The sequence below is a fragment of the Coenobita brevimanus genome, chromosome 14 (assembly GCF_032717465.1).
Source record: "Coenobita brevimanus isolate Jiangsu-jjx chromosome 14, ASM3271746v2, whole genome shotgun sequence".
NCBI classification, from domain to species: Eukaryota; Metazoa; Arthropoda; class Malacostraca; order Decapoda; family Coenobitidae; genus Coenobita; species Coenobita brevimanus.
The window spans coordinates 22,229,110-22,253,768 of NC_136967.1; the positions used below are offsets into that span (position 1 = coordinate 22,229,110).

Genomic DNA, 24,659 nt, shown 5'->3' on the forward strand with positions numbered 1-24,659 from the left:
CCAGTCCTCCCGCCTTGCACTCTCCCACAGTTACTCCCACCTATCTCCTCCCTTCCCTTCTTCCTACCACTCTTCTCCTTTCCTCTCAGCCTCTGTCTCACGTATCTTCCCTTAAACTGCTTTCAGCTCTCCCTTATCCCACCTACATCTCTTCATACCTTTCGCCATTCCTTTTTCCCAGCTTTCCAGGCTATCCTTCCCTTTCCTCCTCCCCAGACCTCTGCTCCTCTTTTCTTCCTGTACCTCCTCTGTTCCTTCCCTTCTTCCCAGCTCTTTTTACCTTCCTCACTTAATTCACCTTCCTTTCTTCCCACCTATTTTTCTTCCCTCCTTCTCTCCAACCTTCTCATCTCTCCAACTCGATTTCTTCCTGTGCCTCCATTCTCCGCAGACCTTCCTCCTTCCTTTCTCTCCAGCCTTTCTTCCGTCCCCTCTCCCACCTCCTTTTCTTCCTGCCATCTCCCTTCTCTACATCCCTCCCTCCCTTCCTGCCCTACTCCCCTGCCTTCTGTCCTCGTCTCTCCCACAACCCACACTGACCCTCGTCCTCCATGCCATATCGACCCGCTTTCATACATTCCCCTCCGCTTCCTCTCCTCTCCTCTCCTCCACACATTTCCAAATCACCAGTAACTGTAGATTTTTCTCTCATTTTAGTCTGATTCAAATTCAGACTGAGCATATTAAAGAAAAGAAATGTTGAAAGGGTTAGTGGAGGAGCTATAGATATACAGATAGATAAAATAATAGACAACGACTAAAAAAAGAGCTCAGTGCTTGGGCCTTACACAATACAAGAGGTTCTTTCTGTGATGAATAAATTTTAGCGACAACGAAAATGAACAGTAAAAGGTGTCATCATAAATAAGGGATTCACCTGCCATTTCCCCACCGTGACCAACCCAGTAGTATACGCAGCACTCCACGACCCCCGCCCCCACTACCCCATCACCCACCTTCTGCCTCGGCCTTCACGATCCCCTCCTTGCCTCCTACACATCCCCTTACCTCCTAATCCCATCTTCTTCCCTTGTCTCCTTGCCTCACCTCCCCCCACCTCTGCCTCCTTGTCTCACGTCCCTCACTCCTGCCTCCCTGCCTCACCTCCCCCACCCTTGCCTCCTTGCCTCATTTCCCCCACCCCTGCCTACTTGCCTTGCCTATCCCAGCCATGCCTCCTTGCTTCATCTCTCCCACCATTGCCTCCTTGCCTCACCTTCCCCACTCCAGCCTGCCTGCCTCACCTCCTCCATAATCCCTTTCTTGTCTCAACCACCCCACCCCTGCTTTCTTGTCTCACTTCACTTACCCCTGCCTGCTTTCCTCACTTCCCCCACCCCTGCTTGCTTGCCTCACCTCACCCATCACTGCCTCCTGCTCTCACCTCCCCCATCTCTGTCTCCTTGCCTCACCTCCCCCTTGCCCCTCCCATTGCCTCTCCTCACTGGCCTGCGTGAGGTAGTGGCCGCCCTGAGGATTGCCTGCCTTAAGCCCAGATCCTCCCAGGCGCGATAAACCTCTGTTATGCCATAAACCAATTTCCAGAATAATCATTTAAGCTTCTACACCCACCGACACTACGATAAGAAGGGTAAACAAATCGTATCACTAGCTCCTTCAACTCAGTGGCGTATTTTTTTTTTAATTTTATTCCAGCTGATTCCAGGCGATTTAACTGTATCTAGCACAGGAGAGTCCCCTAACGCTGCGGGGGTTAAGAGCGCCCAGTGAAATGGACAATACACCCGTTCACTCACCGGCAAAAGACCCCCAGGCATTCGTCCCCAACCGGTAATGAACCCTTCCTCCCGCGAAAAACCGTAGCTGGAACTGTAACTGTGTCCATATGAGGGCCAGTGCTGGGTAATTCCGGCTATCACTCTTCCACCGACGAGGAGGTCCACAACACATTACCTCCCACAGATTCTCCCCCAAACATTTTCAGAGGCGGGGCCATCACTTGGAGTGGCCATGTCCCTCAGTCGCGTCCTAAGGTTTTTCCAACCCGAAGTGCTTTACTTTAGCGACGCTCCTTATCACGGCCCTGATGGTCCCGCATTTATTTGATACTCTGTACTTGTTTTTTTCTTCGTTTTATGCAGTTGATCCTGGATATACACTGTGGATCGTTTTTGTATTCTAATTTACAATGAAAAGGGAGTCTCCATAACAGCTATTAACATTGATCATTCTGTTTTTCATACGTTATGTCACTTTAACAATCAGTCAGAAGGATGAAAATAGCGGTCCTATAAGACTCCCGTTCCATCCAGCAATCCATTTGATCACAAGGTAATCCACATCCTCCACTTGAACACTTCACTGTAGTTACTGTGAAATTAAGACACAGTAAATATGCAACAATCTGAGTGGCTCTCTTCAACCTACTTTTCATTAACGTAAGCATTCTATCATTCCTCTGAGCCTGCTTCTTCCCTACTACCACGTGTACTGAAATACGATCGATGTATGGTTGGAGTCGTAAATAATTCTGAGTGATTCACGTCTTGCCTCGATTTCTAAGATAGAGGTAGATAGACAAAGAGAGAGAGAGAGAGAGAGAGAGAGAGAGAGAGACGTTTTCTGTAATGATTTTCAACAGTCGTCAGTGTCATTTCTTGTGAGGCGACGGCAACATCTATTATTAATTAAAAAACAAGACCTTTTGCTCACTGGCTGAGTTTGAGACAACATTCATAATCTCCCTGCATACAAGAGATTTTCCTGAAGTTAAATAATATCATGTGAAGGTAGCAAGCATGAAGTAAACAAAAAAAAGTAATTGGACCGAGGATGTTAAGAAGCAGAGTGAAACCTTCTAGACATTAACAGGGGTAAGTGTTCACCATCAACACCTGCTCAGCCAAACGAGCACCTGCCTCCTCTCAACCCTTTTTTGGGGTTGGGAGAGGGATAATAGTTTTCCTACACAAACTTAATTCTCTCCAGTTTTATAGGACTGCTGAATCATACACAGTAGATATTGGGTAACAGCTATGTACACAGCAATTCTGTGTGTTTTTTTTCCCTCTAAATGGCTTCCTATAGATACACAAACAAGGAAATAAATGAATGTGCTGTACATGCTCTTGTATCAGATAGGCTACTCTTGCGGAAATAAGAAAAGCTTCATCAAAGACGAACATTCGGGATTCTCTCCTCATAAATCCATATCTATATCTATCAATCTATATTATCTTCTTTATCAATATTTATCTATCTATCTATCTATCTATCTATCATCTATCTATCTATCTATCTATCTATATACAGTATATATGTGTGTGTGTGTGTGTGTGTGTGTGTGTATAAAGATAGAACATAGAGAAAAAATATGAATATGTAGTATTTTTGATGAGTTTAGAATGAATGAATTACACAGTATTATAGCGTCACGGATCTCTGTATTTCACCAGCACGGTCTCTTAATTCAGCCCGTCCTACGAAGACCATGGCAAATATGGTCGTTTGTGGCAGTAGTGGCAATTAAACATTGAGGAAATAATTTGTTGCCATTGAGTATAGACGTTATGATGGCTGAAAGCAGGATGTAAGAAAGTGAAACAGAATACATTATGTGGACTTTTATTGTTGCTCGACCCCTGCTTTCTGTATCTCTCATTTTGGCTTTCACTATAGTTGGTTTGTTTTGTTTTCAGCTGACAAACATCCGTCATCTCCTTTCAGCTCAGGTGATGACCACTTGTTGTTATATTGGAGAAAACATTTGACTAGTAACCGAAGAGACTCATTCCTTCTTCATAACTAAGGCTCATCAAGATTCATGCAGCATTGACTTTGTCCTCGGGTTGTAGGAAAGGCCAAGTTTCATCATACGAAAACAAACCGACTATAATGCCTTGATGTCAGGCTATATTGTTGACACTGACGGTAGCGGAGGTTGTGGAGGATATCAGTACTTGTGGTGTTGGTGATAGTGATGTTACAGGTAATGGTAAGTGTAACTATAGTGTAGGTGTTCAGTAGTAGTTGGTAGATATTGTAGTATCATTTAGGTGGTTGTAATGGAAGTAATGATAGCAGGGCAGGTGTACAATATTAGTTAGTGGCATTAGTAGTATGGTGTAAGTGGCAACAATGCTAGTAGTGATGACAGAGAGGGTATAATAGTTGTCGGCGATGGTTGTAAGGTGAAGGTGATTGTAACAATAGTAGTGACGGTAGTCTGGTGTGGTAGTTGGTAGAGATGGGAGTATAGTGGACGTGGCAGTGGAATGGAGGTGATGGTAGTGCTCTACAGTAATTACCTTAGGTATGCTAGACCTAATGGTGGAGTAGCTGATGTTGGTAATACTGATGCAGCTGATGTTGTTAATGATGGATGTGGAGCTGTTGTAGGTGGTGGTCATGGATGTAACCGAGATGCTGATCAAATGGCTGAGGAAGTGGTTGTAGTCATAGGATTAGTTGTAATAATACAGTAATTGCGCTGGAAAGATGTAAACATTTGAGAACCATTAATTACTGTACATACTATCTACCTGTCTATCTGTCTATCTATAGCCAGACACCATAATCCTATAAGGGGTGGCCATTTGTCTTTGAGTTACTTGTTTTACGGGAAGGGGCACTAACCCCCCACCCCCAACTTGCTGACACATAGGAACACGTATGGGTTCGTTATATGGTTACCATCCAGCGTTGTAAATGGTTTCCTGGCTTACAGGAAACCATTTGGCTTGTCACTCAATGTAAAGCCACCTGAAAGGAAAGAAGAGTAATAAAGACATAGGATGGAGAGGGAGAAGTTAGGAAGAAAGGAGGGCAGATACGGAGACAGAATGAAAATTCAAAATTGTGAGGAAGAAGTAGGCAGCACTACATCAAGTGAGCTGATGATAGTAGCCATCACCTACCATCCATTCTCGTACTATAAAACCAGTTCAGTCGAAAATCAAGGCTAGATAAACCAATGATTGGGGCAGTACAGTGGCGAGTACATATTAGAATACGACTTGCGATTTATCAACGATCTGCTGGTTAGATTCATTTCAAGTTCGCGCCCACCTCGGATCAACTCTCGTGATTCGGGACCAGGGATTAAACAGACAGTGGGGGAAGCTACGACATCCTTAACTCTTCAGCCCTAGGACGTCTTTTCTGAAGTTTATTTTTGTTGCTTTTAGACACCTGCATTCAGCGTATATAAGATTTTACGATCTGGAGGAGTTAGATATGCATTTAATTATTCCATCCATTACTAGACATCTTCCTTAGTTTATTAAATTTGTATAGAGATAGCAATAACACATAAATTATATTGTAATCAAGGAGTAAAAGTGATTACTAGTATCCTACCTCAGGTGTTTCGACTCTGACTTCGCTCTGTATTACCCGGCGGCATATGACCCTGGCAGTTGCGCCGCCTGATTTTAATTATTTGAAATCAATCAATCAATCGCTCTGTATAACAGTCCGATGTCTCGGACTGCCATGCCGAAACTAGCGGAGAGGTTCGACCACAGCTTAATGTCGTGGCCCCCGGTTCGGGGTTTCGTTAAACAAAATGAATCTGTAGTAGTGACTCAGGGGCTGAATGGCTGCTTACTGTTCTCTTGCTCGTCACACAGTGCACTCTTCTCATTTCTCTATTCTGAATTGTTAAATGGGATTTTTATTTTTATTCGCTCTATTCTGTCTGGAGAGCAAATAATTTAGCTAGATACACTCTTCAGTCTTATTGCATTCATTTTTGTCTACTTGGAAGGATGAATACTGACTAAGTACACGCACTTCTTTTTAGATTAATTAATATTCTTGTATTACACGTTCATGCTTGGAGGAACGATTTTTGTGTTCAGTACACGTTAATATTGCTAGATACACTTTTCAGTCTTATTGCATTCATTTTTGTCTACTTCTCTTTTGGTCTCGTTTTAGTATCATTTAAGTGTATGAAACTGTTCGGGTTCATTCTATATTTTATTAATTCTAATATCAGTAAATTTATTGTTTATTGTCTCTGGAGTTAGGTAACAATAATTTTAATGAACTGATGTTGCACGAGGGTGTGAGTTTGATTGTCACATCAGTGACAGTACACGAATAGTAATGTTTCCTAGACACTGTACTACAGGGAAAGGCACGCAGCATTACGGCTGGCTAACCCAAGCCATACATTGTTTGGTGAAAGTACTGCACCAGGAAATGACTTCTTCCTATTTGATCATGTACATCGAAGTTACAAAACCGCTTTTTAGATCTTCCAACATTTCCGTTCTTTCTTTCAAACGTCTTTTCAACTTGACACCATTCCATTATTTCTTCATCAATTGGTTTCAAACTTGACACAGTTGCGCCCTGGGTCAATAGCCTCAGATACGTTTCATTTATTTATTTATTTATTTTTTATTTGGGGATTTTATCGGGATTTCTGAGGTCAAACGTTGCCATATAAACACACAAACATTTTCGGAACCTATATTTTTGCATATTCTTTTATCCTGGCAACTTGCATGGAAACAAATCAGTACTGTACCTGTGTGGAGATCATCTTGTATTCCCTTGGGAATGTCAGTAATCTTATTCTATCTTTAATTTGGTACCTTGTAATTAAGGCATATGTATCGAGGTATGTCGGATTCCAGTGCAACATCTCATTTACTTGATATAGTGTTAATATAATAGTTCGGACTTGGATTTTTTTTTTTTTTAAAGTATCAGGTTTGTGGATCATTCTATATACTATCTTTTCTGGATAACGACTACTGTGATACAAGGATACTAGAAAACCGTAGATGCAATAGTATCTTACAGAGAAGCCTTTCAAGAGTTGTGGTTACACTAGCACAAGGTTCTTGCATTTGCCACAACAATTTGAGAAACTTAGGGAGACCTCCAGTTACAAAGATTTTTTTTTTTTCTTGTGGAACTTACCATGCTGGACACATATTAAGATTAAAGCACTTTTACCACAAATACAAAAGTTGTCAACCGTAGTAGAAGTAGTAGTAGTTTTAGGTTCATCTGTAATACGAACCCAGTGGACTGCAAGCTGAAACTGCCTTTCTCTGGCAGTCCATCCTCCTCCTGTTTTATGAATAGGGAGGTAGATAAGGGACGTTTGTATAACTGGGGCAGTGAATCCCCCTGGTCATATTGGTGCCATCACGGGAAGGCGTTCCTCTCCAGCACATGTTGTTAACCATAATCAGCTAAAATAGGAATTTCAGACTCTAAGGCTGCGACAGAAACCTGTCCTTACAGATTTTTTCCTGAGATCTTTCAGACCGTATTCTTCTGGCCGAGAAATTGTAAATCACCACTCTTCAAACTGCTTTTCACTGCTTGCACTTTTTCAGAAAATTTTACTGGAAGGAATTACGGTAGAATGGGTCACTATGTTACTAAACCATGGGGGTGCAGCCGACTAAACGCGAATGTCACGAAGTTTGGATGTACGAGTGGTAATAAAAACAAACTATAACTCAACAGACTTTATAATAAAAAATGGATTGGCTAATGGCTATAAAGTTGAATTTATGCGTTGTTGCTGTTAGATGTAGCATTGCAGTTTCATTGTATTCTTAATTGCGTATTTTAATGATCTATGATTTGTAAGAAAGTAACTTTGATTAAACTCAGCCGGAGTTCTTATTGCCCGTGTGAAATTTAATGAAACCTTTCAACAACTTCCCCTATTTCTCAAGTCACTGCAACATCTAATTACTGCTAATTACTGCACTAAACAGAAATATAAAAGATTTTACAGAATGAAGCACAGAATGTGATGAAGGTATGAGGAGTCCCTTAATTCAGAGGAGATTCACATTAAAGGTACTGTGCATTAGATACGTCAGACACTTGTCAGCTGGGTATATGCGAGTATTTAATGACACAGTGTTGCACCATCCTATACCAATCAGGCAGTAACGACGACATTATTAGCAGATAAAATAGGGTTAGTGTTGAGTCATAAGTTCCGTGGTCGTAATCCGATCGCTAAACAGTACGCAACACCTGGGCGCATTCAGCACTTGTTAAGGGAGAGAGGAGGGGTTATTTTTTTTCTCTCACCAATTAAAAATATGCATACCATATGTATAGTAAATACACTGACATTTTTTTACAGCCATAATAATTAAGCCTCCTCGATTCTGTCAAAATTCATACGGGAAGAGCTGGAGCAAAATATATATTGCTGTTTTCTTTTTACAGTATATCCGTAGACGAGTTGCAAGAAGATGTAATGCAGCAAAGATGAAAACGGGAGGGTTTCGAACTCATAGGTCCCCCCACCTCCCCGATCAGCCATTGCAAAGAACACTAGTCACCCCGAGACAAATGCTACTACTGTAGTATCATGCTGACCATATTACTAATGAAGGCTTGGTTTTACTGTTTTATACGGGGTTAGTGTAAGGACAATAATTTCGTTACACAAGAAGTTACCTCAACATGTGTGACAGTTTATTCAAAAGAGTAGAGATATTTCATACAAACAGTAGTTATCAAAAAATGTTACATGTGACGGGGTGAACGAAAAATCCATTATCTGGCCAACATGTCACCACAACTTCACTAAAAGAAAATCCACTAGTTGGACAAAATATCATCGCTCCATTCCTATACTGCATAAAGTAAAATCTGCGGAATTATGTAACGTAACTCCCGACACTGCCAAGAATCAGACAAAGGCTATTTGGGCGAAGACGCAAATCTCCAGGGTTCGTATTGGTCAAGGATCTTACGTGATTTTCAGGATAAGATAATTCTCCATAACAGTTTTCCGTTATCAGCATTATTTTTGTTTTTCGTATAGTTAACTGTAGTAAAGCATCTAGTTTGGATGCGAAGTATATGAGAGCTTTATTGCGTGAAGACATAAGTATTAACAGACAGTCATATAGGCAGCTTAAGTTCAGTTTGTACATAAATTCCTGTGCCCATTAGCCATCAAGCTAACAAGATGGCAGCGTTGGAACAATAATAACGCAGGTAGTTAAGCGTGTCAGGCTCATTCTCCCCTCAACCCCACAGACTCCTCTTCCACCCAGCTTTTCTCCTAAAAACATTACGACTGAAAATTATTCCTGCCGAGACTGCACTTGCGCAGCTTCGTCGCCTCCACTAATGCTCACTTCTGTGCATTTCTCCCCTACGCCCTGCTCTTCCTTCCTGAATACTGAAAAGTATGTTGGCTAAAACCATTGTTATTTACTGATAATTTCAAGGGGGCCACTTCACCAGAGCCGCATCTAGGCCAACGGGAAGTCAATACATACTGTCACGGGGTTTTTAAAATAGATCTGTAATTTTGATATAAATGGTTAAATATTATTTAAATTGATATTTATATTCAATAATATTGAAGCGCAGAGACAATGATTGTCTTGCTACATCAAGCAACGATTACTTTACGCTGGCTTGTGCACGATTCTCTAAGAACGAGAATTTATAAACTTTCTCAACAGTACACAGCAGAGACTAATTACTCACAATTGCTGAATTACTGTACTGTTAGCCTCTGGAGAAAGTTACATCACCCCTGACAATAAATAACTAATACTAATAATAATAACATCAGGTTCTTGCTGATGCATTAACTCCTGGCACAACGGATTTTAAGTTAATACAACAAGACTGGTCTAAGTACCAGTTATGAATAGTAAAACGTTTATGCAAGCTAGGAGTTATGTGGGAAATAAGCTTAATTCGGAGAAATGAAACACGAGTTTACTTTACATGAAGCTCAAGGAAAAGAACTGTTAAATTTATTAATTACAAAAAAATAAATTTAACGTTACATTTCAAATCAAATCAATGAGACGCACTCACTCACTCTCACAAAAGCTAAATACTTACGCCTAGGGAAAAACACCTTAACTAAGCTCTTAAAACTACAAAATACACAAAAGAAATACTAGTCAATGAATGCGGTGTATCACCCAAAGCTGGAGAACTAAAGGTGGGAGCTTGGAGAAACTGTAAGTGGAGTTTGGGTACTAGCTGACCTCTCGCACTGCTGCACAGGTCCTGTCTCCGTCACAGCAAACACTAAACTGAATTCAAATACATTGAATGGGCAGGACGCAAGGCGTGGCTAACGGTTGAGGGAAGCAGAGGCGAACGATAAAGAAACAATTGTATCGCTCAGTAGCGCACTTAGTGACGTGCATTAAATCGGTCACTTTTGAAAGTGACGAATGATTTGAAAAGTATACCCCGAAATGGAGAGAGAAACGGTTAACTGAGCGATACACAGTGAGTTTTCCACTAATAGTTCGTGGCTTCTCACAAAAAGGAAATGTCGCGAATTGATTCGTGACATTACGCCCCATGAAAATTAAATCTTTCTTCCTTCAGAAGAATGATTTCAATATACATACATATAAATCCTAACTCAGTCACACAAGATTCACACTGTGGTGTGTGTGCTATCCTGCTACAGGAGAAAGTCGCAGTCGTCAGTGAGCGAAAAAACCTCGTATTTACGTTAATAGAAGCAAGCTTGAGGGAAAAAACTCCGTGACGACGGTGAAAATCCTGTACTCAGGTCAAACTGAGCGAAAATTCGCTACATTTACACTGACAACTAATTGTTGTGTAGCATGGTGTATGTAATACACGGTGTAGGTGTGACAGTTGTAGTGTAACTGTACCTACGTGTAAAATGACACAGTAAATAATATGGCGACGACGAAGGCAGAGGAGAAGAGGTGGCAGCGTGCAGGCAGACGATCAGCTGGCCCGCACAGCAAAACTGCTACACCCATTGCTGAACCTGCAAAACCAATTAAGGTGGAGCCTCAAAAGTGTCAATGAGACAAAATTCTTATTATGTTACAATTACTCTCTCTGGCTAGCAGTCAGTACATGCTATGAAAAGTACACTCGAGGTCGCCATTAATTTTAGCACACGATTATGGTCGGCAAGTTGAGAATCCTTGTGCAAACTTGGGTCTTCCATAGCCTCAAGTCGCCTCTGCAGAGTTCTCACTTCCCCCTTAACCTACAATACAATACTTATATTAGTACCGGAAAGCTGAGAATCCTTGTGCAAACTTGGGTCTTCCATAGCCTCAAGTCGCCTCTGCGGAGTTCTCTCTCGAACTTCCCCCTTAACCTACAATACTTATATTAGTATCGGGAAGCTGAGAATCCTTGTGCAAACTTGGGTCTTCCATAGCCTCAAGTCGCCTCTGCGGAGTTCTCTCTCGAACTTCCCCCTTAACCTACAATACTTATATTAGTATCGGGAAGCTGAGAATCCTTGTGCAAACTTGGGTCTTCCATAGCCTCAAGTCGCCTCTGCGGAGTTCTCTCTCGAACTTCCCCCTTAACCTACAATACAATACTTATATTAGTACCGGGAAGCCGAGAATCCTGGTGCAAACTTGGGTCTTCCATAGCCTCAAGTCGCCTCTGCGGAGTTCTCTCTCGAACTTCCCCCTTAACCTACAATACTTATATTAGTATCGGGAAGCTGAGAATCCTTGTGCAAACTTGGGTCTTCCATAGCCTCAAGTCGCCTCTGCGGAGTTCTCTCTCCCCCTTAACCTACAATACAATACTTATATTAGTACCGGAAAGCTGAGAATCCTTGTGCAAACTTGGGTCTTCCATAGCCTCAAGTCGCCTCTGCGGAGTTCTCTCTCCCCCTTAACCTACAATACTTCTATTAGTACCGGGAAGCTGAGAATCCTTATGCAAACTTGGGTCTTCCATAGCCTCAAGTCGCCACTGCGGAGTTCTCTCTCGAACTTCCCCCTTAACCTACAGTACTTCTATTAGTACCGGGAAGCTGAGAATCCTTGTGCAAACTTGGGTCTTCCATAGCCTCAAGTCGCCTTTACGGAGTTCTCTCTCGAACTTCCCCTTAACCTACAATACTTATATTAGTATCGGGAGTTGAGAATCCTATGCAAACTTGGGTCTTCCATAGCCTCAAGTCGCCTCTCAACTTTCCCCTTAACCTACGGTACATAATATGTATGTACAGGCCCTGGACATAATGTGTCTTGTGGGGCCAATGGGCGAGACGTCAGGTCTGCACCCACTTCACCACTACCCTGTCTCTCAACTGACTCAGAGATTACAGGTGTAGTTACAAATGGCACAGGAAGGGCATGTCCCTGATTAGTGGTGATACTTTGGCACACACTGCAAGAACGGACAAAACTATCTATGTCCCGTCCCATCCCTGGCCAGAAAAAGTCAGCTCGGATACGGCCCTGGGTCTTCCTTTTGCCCATGTGACCTCCTGAGACTGAACAATGACCCCATTGTAACACTGCTAGGCGGTACTTGGCGGGAACGACAAACTGCAGTCGAACCTCGCCCTCGGGTGTTCGTGACTCACGGTAGAGCCGTCCTTGTTTACGAAGGAACTTGGCTCGACCTCCCGTGAATACTTAATCACTCGACCCTTTTGTTTATTCCGCACGGCAGCAAGTGTCGGGTCAGAATGTTGTTCTTGTACAACAAGTTGACTGCACATCAGATCTTGCGGCGATTCAATGATCACTGGGGTGACACAATCTGGAGCCTCAGTCATGGCTCGTGTTACCGCAGCAGCCGAAGTCTGAGTGGCGCCATCATCGGAGCAACTATCCTTGGCTCCTTGAATATTGCCTACTATAAAGTCAAATAGAGGCTCTGGCATGACAACTGCAAGTGTCGTACCAGTATAAAATGGAGATGCCACCTGGATACATGCCTCAGGGAACAATCTCACTGATCCATCAATAAGCTTTGCATGGATCTGTCGACCTGTATACTGCTCAGGCCGAATTAAACTCTGTTTAACAGAGCAACCTGAGGAACCATTGTCTCTCAGGACCTTCACAGGAATGCCTCCCACAAACCCTGGCTGTACAAGGAAGGTACTGTCACCTGTGGTGGGGCCTGTGGAGGAAGCAGCTAGCCACTCATGAGGCTGCTGAATTGATGCGGCAAACATTGTGCCTTGTGAATTATATTGGGAAGATGGAACATTGGCCATCTGTGGAGGGGGGTTCACTGTCACTGTGGGACTTGTGAACTGTGGGGAAGTACCCACACTGGTAGGGACGTGACCACCAGGCTGCTGCTGAGGAATGAAGGCTGCATTCGCTTCCTGCCTCTTTTGAGCTGGTGGTGGAAAAGTTTGTCCCGACGGTCGGTTGCGTGGCTGATACTGCTGCTGGTTAGGGTACTTGTTGTACCGCTTCCACTCAGGTTTCTGAGTGTTTTGCCCCTGGTCCTTCCACTGCGGTTTTGGACCTTGACCATTACTCTGAGAACGGCCTTGGTGCTGGGATTCAGTCTGAGACGGCTTCCCAGACTTGGCAGTATCTTTTCTGCTCCAGGTGTTTTGCTTACGAGCTTGATACCCGTATGCAGTAAAGAATGCGTCAGCCTTCTCTGCCATTTGGCTGGCATCTTTCACCTGGCAGATCTTAAGCTGTGCTATGAGCTCAGCAGGCCACGACCTCTCTAGCTGTGTACGCAGCATAAGGTCAATTATCCCCTCACGCGTGGAAGGAGTTTCATCTTTCTCCATCCACTCATTTAAGTAAGCTGTGAGACGATCAAGGAACTGAACAGCTGTCTCCTTGTCTTGGAGACGAGCTCGCATGAACTGAACTTTGGCGTCGTCTACTGTGAGACCATACGCCTTAATGAGTGCAGCTTTCATCATCTCATATGTGAGATTGTCTCCACGAATTCTGTGGAGAATATCGAGGGCAGGGCCCTCAAATAGGCTAAGAAACTGAAGCCGCTTAGCTGCCTCATCCAGTTGATATAAGTCTGCCATGTCCTCAAAACGAGCTATGTACGGCTCGATTCGCTCGCTTTCCCTTGTATGAAGGAAGCTTGATGCGTGGGGTCGCCAGGACATGTGCAGGGAGAACGCTCGTGGAGCTTTGACCAACTGCACCAGACGTGTCTGAAGCCAAGGAATCTCGCTTGAGCTTCAGCACTTCAAGTTCATGTTCTCGTTCTTTGTCTCGTTGTTCACGCTCGTATTCGCGCAGTTCTCTCTTTTTCTAACTCGAGCTCGCGTTGTTTCTGCTCGTATTCGCGCTGTTCTCGCTCTTTTTCTAACTCGAGCTCGCGTTGTTTCTGCTCGTATTCGCGCTGTTTCTCACGCTGCTCTTGTTCATAAGCACGCTCTCTTTCACGTTCCTCACGCTGTTCTCGCTCGTATTCGCGCTGTTCTCGCTCGCATTCGCGCTGAATCCTACGCTCTTCACGAGCATCTTTCTCACGTTCTTGCTCGTAATTGAACCGTGAGAGAACGTAACTCTGTATTTTCTCTGGGTCTGTGAGACCAATATCTTTGGCTTCCTGTACATATACAGCTGTAGCCATGATGCTAGCTCAATTTACTAAGTAACCGAAATTGAGTACTGACTGCTTAGCGACGAATACTAATAAACACAAGTAAAGAATACAGACACAAGCTAGTGGTGACCAGTCTTATCTAGTTAACTGGCAAAGAATAAATCAAAAATGTAAATGACTGGGAAGACTCAATAATAAACACAATGGGTACGGCGACTTCCCAGGAGCGAATAAAATCGTCTGGCGTTACCAAGAATAAACTAGAGTTAAGTACTCTATTGATTAATAAAGCAAAATTCACTTGCTAAATTAAGGGTAAACACCAGTAAGCTTGTGCCTATAAACTTTAATGATAAATACCTAAATATGAATGAGTGAGCACTATCTCGTGAATAGCTTTAGAGCTAGGAGTTAATATCCTGGAATGAGGTCGCCAATTGTCACGGGGTTTTTATAATATCTCAGTAATTTTGATATAAATGGTTAAATATTATTTAAATTGATATTTATATTCAATAATATTGAAGCGCAGAGACAATGATTGTCTTGCTACATCAAGCAACGATTACTTTACGCTGGCTTGTGCACGATTCTCTAAGAACGAGAATTTATAAACTTTCTCAACAGTACACAGCAGAGACTAATTACTCACAATTGCTGAATTACTGTACTGTTAGCCTCTGGAGAAAGTTACATCACCCCTGACAATAAATAACTAATACTAATAATAATAACATCAGGTTCTTGCTGATGCATTAACTCCTGGCACAACGGATTTTAAGTTAATACAACAAGACTGGTCTAAGTACCAGTTATGAATAGTAAAACGTTTATGCAAGCTAGGAGTTATGGGGAAATAAGCTTAATTCGGAGAAATGAAACACGAGTTTACTTTACATGAAGCTCAAGGAAAAGAACTGTTAAATTTATTAATTACAAAAAAATAAATTTAACGTTACATTTCAAATCAAATCAATGAGACGCACTCACTCACTCTCACAAAAGCTAAATACTTACGCCTAGGGAAAAACACCTTAACTAAGCTCTTAAAACTACAAAATACACAAAAGAAATACTAGTCAATGAATGCGGTGTATCACCCAAAGCTGGAGAACTAAAGGTGGGAGCTTGGAGAAACTGTAAGTGGAGTTTGGGTACTAGCTGACCTCTCGCACTGCTGCGCAGGTCCTGTCTCCGTCACAGCAAACACTAAACTGAATTCAAATACATTGAATGGGCAGGACGCAAGGCGTGGCTAACGGTTGAGGGAAGCAGAGGCGAACGATAAAGAAACAATTGTATCGCTCAGTAGCGCACTTAGTGACGTGCATTAAATCGGTCACTTTTGAAAGTGACGAATGATTTGAAAAGTATACCCCGAAATGGAGAGAGAAACGGTTAACTGAGCGATACACAGTGAGTTTTCCACTAATAGTTCGTGGCTTCTCACAAAAAGGAAATGTCGCGAATTGATTCGTGACACATACACCAAAATAAAAATAAGTTTGTCTGCTTATGAATTCGGGAGCAACAGAATCAAATAGCCATATACGAACCTTCCTTCACTCCAAGAATGTAATTTTGTTATTCTTCAGTCTTCAGAGGATTTCATCCAGCTTCAGAAAACTCTCGTAGCTCTCCTTATTATCTGAGGCAGCTTTATTTTCTTCTGGAGACTTAAAAAGAATATGGCACTTCTGCAAAAAGAGGAATCTCTCCTTCCCCCCTCACTCACCACTGTAGGAAAGTCAAGAATGAATCTCATACCGTTCCTTATTCCTCACCTGTATATATATATATATATATATATATATATATATATATATATATATATATATATATATATTATGTCATCTTTCCATCTTGAATGTTGAGTTGTAACAAGTCATATCAAAATGAGGTGCTAGCCAGGAAGAAGGACAGAGCCGTAGCACCATTTTTTCTGCCACTGGGGCACGTGAAATAAGTTGCTAAAGGACGAAAAACTGGGCCACATTAAGGTGAAAAGTTCTCGTTCCTCTACCGGTAACAAAGGCTGCTGTTGAAGTGACTAGCACGGAAATGTAGCTGACAAGGAAAAGCACCAACAGAACCTAATTAGGGCAGCTGAATATTACAGTTTCTACGCCATGTACTTGAGATATTGGCAAATATGTGAAATATTGTACATATGTAGTTTGGTAAGTTTAACCGCGTTGGCATGAACACCTCGTCTTTTACACAGTAAATATTAATTACAGTTAATAAGATGTAACATAGGACCTAAGAAAGTTGCGTGGGTAATTAAATCCAAAGTCAGTTGTTTGTCATATAATGATCTTTCAGGAATTGCGGTTGACTTAGGGAATACATGCTGCATTACCCCAGCCGATACATTTTAAATGAGTTACCGTACGTGCTTAAAATATGTGTCCGGCTATATGGAGAGATTACATGCATGTTCTTTTGCACAGGTTCGGTTCCCAGGCGCACTCCCAATGCGGCCGTCTGCAAGTGTCCCCGCCCTACCCGGGTCCCTGATGGCTGTGGCCGCCCTGGTGCTACTGCTGGCCGCCCCCCAGCCCGCTCTTGCCAAGCGGTTTGACTGCCGTATGTTTTGTCGCTCCACCGGGTTCACGGGAATGGTGGGCGGCTGCAGATGCTCCTTCACACTCTTCACCGCCAAGCGCTCAGTTAGGTGAGCCTCCACTCCTAACTTTATATAATTTCAGAGATAAAATTCGCACTTGTTGTAAGGCATGTCTTTCACTTTCCTCCCTGCTGCATCACATCAAAGAGAATTATCTGTGAGCAAAGACACATATCAAGTCGATACGGTAGCAGCTAAGAAATATTAGCCAGCAGAGGGCAATGAGAAGTATAAAAGGTGAAATATAAGCGAACCATGGTCCTTGGCTGTACAGTACAACTTCAGCTTCTCTAATCAGTTCATGGCCGCGATATAATTTGTGTCTTGACAGTTTTACCTTTTCGCCAGGTACTGCTTGCTTTTACCTTTATTATTATGGGTTGAATATTGTTTCTCGCCCTAAATTCGTCTTTATTTTTCTCTAAAAACAGCCTTATTTATTACTACTTACTGTACTACTTGATTCATGTAAAACTATACGATGACGATGACTAGGCCTGATCATAGCTTCTCCTTATCTCTTCAGCCCTTTATTTGCCACAGGACTCCCTCTGCCAAATAAAATCCTCTCGAGTTAGAATAGGTTTATCCGAAGTGTCTGGGGAAGATATTTTAAACTCGTGAATCCGATGCTGTAGTTACATAAGTTACTTTTGCAGTTTTATGGTATGTGGGGACGCCCATTGTCCACTCACTTTATGTAGGGTTGCCTACTTCTTCCTGCATGTCCATCATTCATACTCTGTGTCTGTCATCCTCTCCTCCTATTTGTCCATTTCTTCATGTCATTATTTATTATATACTTTTCACTTCAGGTGCCTCTACAGTGAGTGACAAGCCAAATGGTTTCCTGTAGCTCGGGAAACTACTGATAACGTTGGGTGATAGCCATATAGCCAAATAACCAGTTGACGAAGAGCCTACTATGGTGCCCCTATTTACTGGGTGAAGAGACGCAGTTGCGATGTCCACCCAGGAACAAATCTTCCACACTAATTCCCGCGCCTCATTATGGCAAGTCGGTGTTGGCCGCATGGAAACATCGGTTGTATGCATGGGACGGCTCTGCAGGGGCGGTTGCTTGCCTGTGTTTGACGATTCTGCTAGACTTTGTTTTGCTCAGGAGAGATTTTTCGAATTAGACGTGTCATATATAGCCTTCATTAATTCCTTTACAGCAAAAGTTTGCATGTGACTGTGTTTCGCCAGACTTATACATGGCAGTTCTGAAAAGTTTCAAAAATATGTTTCATGGAAAAAAAAAAAAAATCTGATTGACTTAGTTGTCTGCATATAATTGTTTTACACCAGACTTGTTCATACTAACCTTTTTCGAGGAATACACGATCAAAACAATTCAGGAGAAGTTTCCAAATTTTTGTCGACCAAGCAATATGCTTACCTTCAACGCCTGCCACACATAATGAGATTATGTGGGCTGTAGTGTTATGCTAATAAGTTCGAACTCGTTTATGATGTTGCTATGTTTGCTGCAGGATCCAGAGCTTAATTAGCATTCTTTTGAGAGTCATATTATAATTATGAGTATTCGAGGATGAGGAAATGGAAAATGTGGGAGCATTTAAGTAGTTGGTTAGTGTGATGAATAAGGATGGAAGTTTGGAGGATGAAGTGCTTGAAAGGGTACAACAAGGAAGAAAGGTTGCTCGTTCTTTGAAAACAGTGATAAGAAATAGGGAAGTGAACTTGGAAGTAAAAAAGTCGCTGCATGATAGTATTGTGATACCAACTCTAACGTATGGAAGTGAAGCTTGAACCTTCTTGGAAGGAAACAAGTCAAGCGTGAGAGCAGCGAAAATTAGTTATTTGAGAGGAGTCCGTGGAGTTACACAGACATACTGACAATTGAGGAAGTGAAAGAGCGTTGTGGTGAAGATGTGGATGTGATAGAAAGCATTAGGAGATATATACTGAGGTGGATTGGCCATGTGAAGAGGATGGAGAGCGAGAGACTAACGAGGAGAGTGTACGTGAGTGAGATAGAGGATGAGATGGAGGGACGGAATGGAGAGGTATATGGCAGAGAGGGGTGTGAGCTGGGGGGAGGGCAGTGAAATGGCGGGGGACAGGGCGACATGGAGGCGATTTGTTTGTGGCCACCCCTTACGGGATTGAGGCGTCTGGCAATAGATAGATAGATAGATAGACAGGCAATTTTCGAGGCCCAGTGCGCACTTCTTAATAAACTATGGGTGCCTGTTTCTCTTCATCTTCATTATACCGCCACCCCGACTTTGTTTTGATTTATTTTTAACATCTTTAGGACCATGACATACTTTTATGTGCGTTACAAGATACCAGGTGAATGAGTTACAAGATACCAGGTATATGAGAGCGACGCGGGCTTATTTTATTGATGTTGTTGCTGGAGAAAAGTTTCAATCTATACCTTCACTTCACTAGAAACGTTCATCGTAAAGCTCCTAACTTCATCGGGCATACTCTCCTGGCTCTTCCCCACCTCCCACCCTTATTCCACCTCAACTCACCCATTTCTTTGTCCCCTAAGGCCCGTTTCCGTACTCCTCCAAACGCTTTTCATTTTTTTGGAGTATATTTTGAAATTATCACTGCACTACAGCCACAGATCCAACAACATACATTTACACAGGATACATTTTCCTGATCTAGCCACACCGCCCACCTACTTTCGAGCCTAGTCCACCACTTTCTTTGCTCACAGCACCCATTTCTGTACTCCTATCTTTGACGGTTTCATGGCGCGATACAGCTCATGCGGTCAAGGAACACTCTTATTTAGTTTATTCTCGCTATCTCCAGACAATTTTAATCAGCTCAGGAGAAACTTTTCTATGTGGAGCGGTTAGATACAGTCATCATTAATCTCTTCACTACTAGAGCGCTTTCATACAGTAGACTGAACAAAATTATCTGATAGCAACAATAATAAAGATGAGACTCGTACTTGGGAGTAACTGAATCTCTGGGAATTACAGTTTGATGATGAAGAAGATGATTTCAGTATGGCGTTCTGGCAGTTACAGACAGCTTTACGGGCATGGGTTCAAAGAGGTGACTAAAAGTTTTCATTTACGTAATGCCACCTGGGCGGTTGACTGGCCATCCTCTCCTACATGTTGTGGATTATTGCAGCCCAGATTCAGGGTCCCTACATCTCAAAGGGTGTAATATGGGACTGGCCATTACCATTTTGGTGATATTTAGCAATTTCTCTTCATGTGAGGGTAGAGTTTAATACTGAAGTGCGTACTTGAGGTTGGAAAGAGAACGCCAGATCATTTGGATTTCCGAGTCGATGATCTGCGGTAAGTCACTACATCGTAACCCCGTGTTCAGGTGCGAGTAAGAGTTAGTATGATGATGATGGTGATTATGATGATACAGTATAGATGGTGTGTTTGATCATGTGTTAATGTAGTGTCCATATTAGCTTACGTGATCGAGTTGTTGCTTTGCTAGGAAGACTGCAGTCGATCATTTCACGAATCAGTTGATTAGTTCCGTACCTAATCAGCGAACCATCCAGCTTAGTAATTAGTCAGCAAATCGGTACATAATTCAGGCGGATCGATTCATCATTTATTCATTCGATCAGCTTCTCAGTCTATTAATCAACAAGTCAATCAGTGAGTTAAAAAGGCAGCCGAATTGTTAGTTAAAATTTACTGAATCAGTCAATAAGTTTGTATCGGTCAGTCAATGAATTCATCAGTCATTTAATTTCAGTAATCATGAATTAATGACTGTCGTTTTATCAATCCATTATTGATCCTGTCTCGCCCACAGAGACCAGCACAGCGTGCCTGAAGAGAGGGACTCCCTGACCGAAGCTGTACCCGTGGATAGCCAGTACCACCTCAGTCTGGCAGACCTGGTGCGCATGACTAGAGCTTCCCATGACAACCTGCCCACACTGGATGACTATCGCGTGACGGGTGACAGCACAGGCTTGGCAAGTAACAGCGATGCTAATGCCAACTACGGCTCCGCATCCCTTCCCGAGAACCACCCACTACGTCTATTGGCCAAGAGTAACGGCAGCGCAGCAGGCACTCAGAAGCCGCACCTTAGGGTCGCTCAGTCCCCCTCACAAATGTTGTTAAAACGTAAGGAGTTTGAGCAAGACCTGGACAACGGAGACACCAGCGACTTCCTCAGGTTGCCCTACTAGAGTGACGCCGCTCCAGCTTGTGTTGTTTGTGTTATGTGGTTAAGAATGATACCTGATTTTAAAAAATAGCAATGGTTATCCCCTCGTCAGTGGAGAATTATATTGACTAGCATTCCCTGATAACTACAAAATATGGCTCTGATGAGCATTGATTTGAAGGAAGCTTTCACTTGTTTACATACTTATTACTCTGAACTGCCTGCATGAGTTTGGGCTTGTGGACAAGGAAGCGCCATATACTGTACACCCTCACATATGGTGACATACATGATGGAAAACGATAAAGGTTGAGTTGATATTCTTTTAGGCACTCCTTGTTAATAATAAAAATATATTTCAACAAATACTGAAATTTCTATACCACCGTGATATCCCGTATTTAATAAAGATAACAGAATTATTGTTACGTGGATTTTGTTTCACCTAACATCAGTAACAATATACAAACGACATCAACAAAACTTTATCCGAGCTATACACAGGAAGAGACAATTTTGAAACTTTAAGATGTGAGAAGTAAAGAAAGAAAAAAAAAAAATGAAGCTAGCAACAATTACAATGGCATCTGAATATGTTGGAATGATAATAGATATATGTCGTAATTATGTAGTTCACTCTGCTTTTTAAGGTATGATTTATTGCATTTGTAATCTCTTGCTGTAGACTAATACAATGAAACCAACACTTGAGAATGGCAACAAAGTAATGTATTTATATGGTTATAACTTGTAGACAAAATATACCTACTTAGGGTAATATGTAACAAAACAGAAATGCATTTCTCAATGAAACAGGAGTGCTGCAACTGATAAAGCTGTCTATATATAATAATAAAGATTACTTTGGTGCAGCGTTCTTGGTACCTTTTTGCCTTGATAATTCCAGCAGTACTAACACAGCTACTTAACATCACACCATATTATAAGCTTTGATTTACGGCAATATAAACAAATTAAAAACAGGCTATGGGGTTCCGTTTCTCGTTCAGTCGAGGTGTTATTGCACTTACAGCTATATACAGTAATTCGTTTTTTTTGGCTTCAAGTTTTATTAGCCATATATGAGTGCACCTGAAACTCATAATCTACGTTTTTAGTTAATTATGATACTGGAACTTGATCTTATTACTTTTAACCCCGTCAGTCCGATGGCATTTAAAATTTTGTTTCTGCTGTATTGTAAGGATTTCATTTAGCCAAAAGGATATTCGTTTTGATGGAGGGATTATATTCAGCCTTCTATAATCCGGTCAGGACGAGAGATCTTAAAGATACATAAAAGCATTTGAAGGTAGCGGGAAAAACTGAGAAGAAAAAATGACGTCACCGGGCTGAAGGTGTTAATCCAATCTAGCATCCAAACTCACCTGAAGACATGACGAAATTGTGGGCCAAGATTCTTAAAGTGGGAAATAAACAACTGTCCAACTTCAGCTAAATAAGAGTTATGTTAATTGTTCTCTGTATCTTTAATGCTAAGTCCGTGACAACTCCTGTCTGGCTATGTAGAAGAAAACGTGTGTTAAAATGCAAATAGGCTACAGTAAGGAATTACGTTGCAGGTACGCTTGATAGTTACATAGATCATACTATGAAATTATCTCCTACCAGTAGTGTTGGCTTTTATGGAATGCAGGAGATGGGTGTGATGTACTGGCGTAAAGTTCATAAGACTGCATTTTATTAAATTCAGAATATTGCTGACTTGGCACATCTGGAAACTGTTGCATTCATATTTTCATTTTTTACAGCTAAGTCACATGAAAATACTGATAGCCTCATATGAATTTACAACGTGCAGTAGTAAGGCCACGCTTAGAAGCCTAAATTCTGAAACATGTAAGAGTTTCGATCAGAAAGAGCAAGTGACCTGCAGAACAGTGTGTTAGGTAGGTAGTGGCTGGGTGGCTGGACACTCCCCTGCACACACACACACACACACAGAGTCGGTACTTGTAACTGGTTGTGTCAGTGGAACTGAATGTCGGGGAAAGGAAGCTGGTCTCGTATGCATTCCATGAAAGATATGAGGCGTTAGATGAAACGTTACTTATACTTACTTTTTCTCTTACGTAGTAATGCGTTAATAATATTCATAAAAGGTATATGCTTATACTAATTTACGGAGGATCAGTAGAAGGTGTGATGAATATCATTCTACCAGGTTTCAGACAAGGCAATACCACAATGGGGAGCTTTTAGGAGAGCTGTTTATATATAAACAATAGATGGCCACTTGTCTTCGTGTCCTCACCAAATTTGACCTGAATTTTACGGTAGTGAGACAAGATTTCTAATCCACACTACTGTACTACCTTGTAAAATTATGTCCAAGAATATTCCAACACAGACAGGTCAAAGTGCAAATGCAGTGATATGATCTACAGTAAACAGAAATGAAATGTACCAGTTAGTTAGATTTATTTGTTGGTTTACGCTACTAAACATTACCTACGTTTATTAAAACATCACTTAACTGAGGCTGGATTTCTATGTATACATAAGGCAAATGTGTCGCTCGAGTGCACTTTATGCACAAGACAGTCAGCAATATGTATACATATAAGTATACTTATAAAAATACTATACATCCACAGTACAACTGGCCAAAGCATGGAGGTCTGTTGCCTTCCAGGAAATTAATGTGTAACATACATACTGTTTCTCAACACCATTATCTCACCAACCACCTGAACTATGCAGTGCACAACACTCACTTTCGCAATGAAGAGGAAATGCAGTGAGGTGAAATATGTCAACTTCATACACAACAAACATCCAGAAGTTGGAAATGATAATTTTAAGATAGTGGCCATTTCCACATTAGGCTACTTCAGATTTCAGTATCAGGTCCTTCTTGGCCGATTGTACTACAGTGGTGAGGGTGGGAAGGGTCCTGGTAGTGGTGGCTTTAACTCCCTCAATCTTTTGTCTATCCAAAGCGCTTAAATCCTCATAAATTCTTTCTCCTGCACCTTCCTACATCACGTAACTCCCAAATGAAATAAGGACTTGTGTTATTTCAAAGATTTAACCCCACGTAATTGTTATTAATTATTAGTCAGTTACAAATATCCTTCATATAAGTGTATTTATAGGAATATAGTGATACTTTTTTGTGGTTTCAAAATTATATTATTCTAAGAGAATCCAATGACTTCTTAAAATTTATTTCCTGATAATAATAATATTTGATTGATTTACCCCTTGGAATCTGAAATTCCATTGACAATCAAATAAAGACGATGACCACAACGTAGTTTTATTTTTGCCCCAAAATACATTAAACGAATCAGATTCCTGTAAAATATGTTTTACAGGACCTGAAAAATAAAATCTTCAACCAGGTACTAACAACCTCACATTTAGACCCCCCCCCCAAAAAAAAAAAAGTCTTTGGTCAGTGATTTCAGTATGTCAACCCAGGGAAATAAACTGATTACAATGAAAAATATAATGATAAGAGGCTGAATACGACACTAACAAAACTAAGACAGACTGATCTCCACTTGCACACTGCACCTCACAGCTGAGCATGGAGAGAGGGATAAGAGTGACACAAGTACAA

General features: G+C 41.7%; 1 protein-coding gene across 1 annotated transcript in view; it reads left to right on the top strand.

Moving 5' to 3' along the window:
- LOC145389524 (uncharacterized) overlaps positions 1-24,337 on the top strand; it is a 111,982-nt gene extending 87,645 nt beyond the window's left edge. Inside the window, exons 2-3 of the mRNA XM_080264800.1 lie at positions 16,743-16,966; positions 20,708-24,337. Of these exons, the coding sequence (XP_080120926.1) occupies positions 16,767-16,966; positions 20,708-21,092 (585 nt within the window). The 5' untranslated portion in view covers positions 16,743-16,766 and the 3' untranslated portion in view covers positions 21,093-24,337. The remainder of the gene's footprint in view (positions 1-16,742; positions 16,967-20,707) is intronic.
- Positions 24,338-24,659: the final 322 nt, after the last annotated feature.